Source organism: Medicago truncatula, chromosome 6, assembly GCF_003473485.1.
Source record: "Medicago truncatula cultivar Jemalong A17 chromosome 6, MtrunA17r5.0-ANR, whole genome shotgun sequence".
Classification (NCBI taxonomy): domain Eukaryota; kingdom Viridiplantae; phylum Streptophyta; class Magnoliopsida; order Fabales; family Fabaceae; genus Medicago; species Medicago truncatula.
The window spans coordinates 688039-692020 of NC_053047.1; the positions used below are offsets into that span (position 1 = coordinate 688039).

The following is a 3982-nucleotide window of genomic DNA, read 5'->3' on the forward strand; positions in this document are numbered from 1 at the left end:
CCTTCAGCTTACAATCTTGACATGTGCATATGTTAGTTGACATTTACTTGTATTTGAGTCCAATAAACAAAGAAATTTGTTTTTTTACTTATAATTGAGGTTCAACATAGTATTGTAATTTAAATTTTTCAATGTGATATAGATATCACTACTCTTCATCTATTAATACACAACATGCTAGTAACGAACTTAAGTGGGTGAAAACTATAAATCAAATCAAGAAATAATAATTCCTTCAAAAAAAAAAATCAAGAAATAATAATAAATTACAATCGATAAATTAATTTTTTATTTTTCTTTTTAATTAAGGAATTACATTGCGTACAATGGATTAATCAAAGGATACATGTAATATTCTTTCAAAACAAAAAAAAAAGGATACATATAATATACAAGGTGGAAATAGAAATCAATTAGTCTTAATCATTTTCGAATTTGCAAAGAGATACATTAATTATTTTTCCAATATGTCAAACCATGTTAAGTATTCACAAGTCACATATTATTATTATCTTATGTCAAATAGAAAATTCAAAACAGAATTAGTGGAGTATATGTGTCTAATTTTTATTGAGTGTCAAGTAAATCACTCACAATTTTTAGAGGTAACATAGAATTTTCCATTATAAACTAATCTGTTTTAACCAAATATACAAATTTAAATTGTAGTTAATATTTCTTCTAAAAAAAATTATAGTTTAATATTAGGCGAACACTTGAGCACTTTTTAGAGTTTGGTTGGATACATATTCACCAACAATGACATGTCCATCCACTTAATAAGAGGAAGAGTGCAATTTTTCTTGCATCAAAGTGAGTTCCCACACTCACTCCCTCCGTGGATGCAAAGCTTATTCGTATTCTAATTCAACTAAACATAGTTTTTTGAAGAAAATTCAACTAAACATAGTGATTATAGTTTCCACCCATATTCGATTTGGACAAGGGATTTAACCATGATTCAAAAGGAGAGAGTTGATGGGATCAATATTTCTATCTTTATGATCAAGAGCTCACTTGATATGCCATATATATATATATATATATATATATATATATATATATATATATATATATATATATATATTTGTCTATGTGCGTGCGTGTGTATCATTACCGTTCAAGTCTTCTTATAAAAATATTTTTATTTTAAATTATGGTGATACTAGTGTCCTATATTTGTTAAAGAAAGAAAACAAAATTGTTTTAATTTACGTTAATATTAATTGATTAATGAGAGTAGCTGTATATCTTTGTTCAGATATCTCTGATCCAGTATACCTTTTGAGAAATAATAATATATTTTAATCAGTGTGATATACTTATATATACTTGAAGTAATAAAAATATATTTGTTGAAGAAACTTGAAGTAATAAAAATATACTTGAAGTAACATAATAATGATTCGAGAAGAAAAATATATTTGTAGTCATATTAGGAGATCAAGCTTTGCGACATGTCCATGATTTTAGAGCTTATATCTCCCTAATCTTCTAAGCTCCTATAATTGTGTGTGTTTGAAAGTTCTTACGATTTTAGTCAAATATTTATAATCTGATGATCATAATATGTAAATATCTTCATAGTTACAATATACGTGAATTAAGTTCTTTCTAAAATAAAAAAAAAGGGAATCAATTATCAATTTATCATTGGTTGTTGAACGTATTCTAAAATAAAAAATACATAATGTGTGAGCAGCTCTTACCTGATTTCTTTCTTGGTTTTGAACATTTTATAATAGTAAATCATTAAATACATCAACCACATTTTCATTCTTGTCTTGTCTATCACATTGCAAAATACCAAAAGAAGTATAACATCTTGACATATAAGGCAGATGCATGTATATTTGTGTGACATCCATACCAAAAGAATAATACAAAGTTTTAGTGCGATTTTCTTTTCTCCTTCGATTTTCTCGTTCTTATTGTAAATTTATATTTCTCCGGTTACATTTAGAAAAAACAACTTTTTAGGTTGATAGAATAATTAATGTATTTGCTCATATTTATAGACCAAATATATTAGTTATTCAATGAATCTAAAAAATTGTTTTTTGCTTATAAATGTGACCGGAGAAAGTATATAACGAAAGAACATGTTTAGAGAATAATTAAAATTTTATACACAATATTAAAAGACTGACGAGACATTTGTTATGGTCAAATGCATGTTCGAATCCGCAATGTCCAGTTTTAATATTAAACTCTTTAACACTAAAAATAAAAAAAATTGTAAATAGTTAATTAGTTTTAATAATTTTTGTTTATTCACAAATTTCTTCCACTAAAGTTAACATTATTTGATATGCATCAAACATTAAATATAAGTATATCTTTTATCCTTCCTTCCTCTTTAAAAAAAAAGTATATTTTTTATCACGCATCAAACACTGAAGATAAGTATATCTTTCACCTCTAAAAAAACGAACATCTCTTTCAAGTGAAATTCGAATTTTAGTTTATGACAAAAAAAATTTAAAACAAAATAAATATATGATCTAAACTAAACATATATAACATAATAGTATTGTACAAAAATAAATATTCATAATATATAAATTAATGTACTAAATTAAGTGGCGCACACCACAAAGATAAACAAAACACATTCAGCTACAAAAACGTCGTCGCACAGACTCTGTCATCATCATTATTTCATTCAATAATATAAAAAAATCCAAGGTTAAAATCGTAATTCTTCATCTCAAAATTCATAGAGCGGGAATTAGAGCCGTTGCTTCTCAATTCAATGAAATTTTCGCGCCAAATTTTCATTTCCCACTTGCCCTGCCCGTAAATTCTCGGTCAGACCCTTCTCTCTCTCTCTCTCTAAAACTCAAAATCTCTTGCTTTTTATTTCTCTCACTCTTTCATTCTTCATTTCAATCTCCAAACTTTTTTCATTTCTCACTCTCTCTCTCTCTCTCTCTAAGAAAGACAACAACCTAAGACAAACCCTTTTACCTTATTCCTTGTTCTTCTTCTTCATTATTCTCAAGCATCAAATTTTTCTTCTTCTTCATCAGATTCTCTCTCAAAAATCAATCTTTTCAACAACCCTTTGAGTTTCTCTCACTAAAAATCCAATCTTTTCACAAATTTCTCAAACCCCATTTTGATTCTCTTTGATTCTGATACACCCACAAGAAAAAGATTCAATTTTTATCACAAATTTACTTGGATAAAAAATGGGTTTTTCGAAGAATTCGAAGAAAACACAAATAGAGAAGAGTTTGGAATCTGAAGCTAAGAAATGGGTAATTGCTGGAATTTCTCTCAGGTCATTGAAGCCCATAAACACAAAGATGAGCACAAAAAACGGCGCAGTTTTTGACGAAGAAGATGAAGAAAATTCAACAACACCGACCGCGAAAGAAGCTAGGATACCGGTGAACATGTCGTGTCCACCGGCACCAAGGAAGAAGAAAGTTTCAAAGTGTAACAATGTTGTTGGTGGTAGAGAGTTTTTCAAGTGTCCTGATTTGGAAACAGTGTTCAAGGTTCGAGTTGAGAAGAGTGTTTGATTTGTTTAAAGTTTATTCAACTAACAACAAACTTTGAGAAATTAGGGTTCATATTCTATGAGGAAAATAATTTATGGAGTTTGATTTTATTCTTATTGTTATGTTATGTTCCTCTTTGAAGAGAAAAAGAAAAAAAAAACAAGAACCTATGTATAAATGAAAAATTTTCAATTTCAATATTTACATGTTAGTAGAAAATTAGAGACTATGTAGTTTAGTTTTGTTTAATTTAATTTTGTTTTTGTGTTTTTTAATTTGAGATTATTAGAGACTATGTAGTATGTAGTGTAGTTTGGTTCTGTTTTTTTTTTTTTTTTTTTAATTAATTAATGAGAAGTTTTTTTTATTTTAATATTTTGTGATTTAATTTATTTATTATGCATGGAGAGTGATTGAGTATGAGTTGATAGACTATAGGTCATAGTCAAGGTGTTGTTTTGGATTTGTGTGCT

At 27.4% G+C, this 3982-nt stretch overlaps 1 protein-coding gene across 1 annotated transcript; it reads left to right on the forward strand.

Annotated features, from left to right (window-relative positions):
* The first annotated feature begins 2867 nt into the window (after nucleotides 1-2867).
* LOC11434424 (cyclin-dependent protein kinase inhibitor SMR6) lies at nucleotides 2868-3763 on the forward strand. Its single transcript, XM_003618109.4, has one exon. It carries the CDS (start codon nucleotides 3195-3197, stop codon nucleotides 3528-3530), a length of 336 nt encoding a protein of 111 aa, XP_003618157.1. The 5' UTR covers nucleotides 2868-3194; the 3' UTR covers nucleotides 3531-3763.
* The last annotated feature ends 219 nt before the right edge of the window (nucleotides 3764-3982 follow it).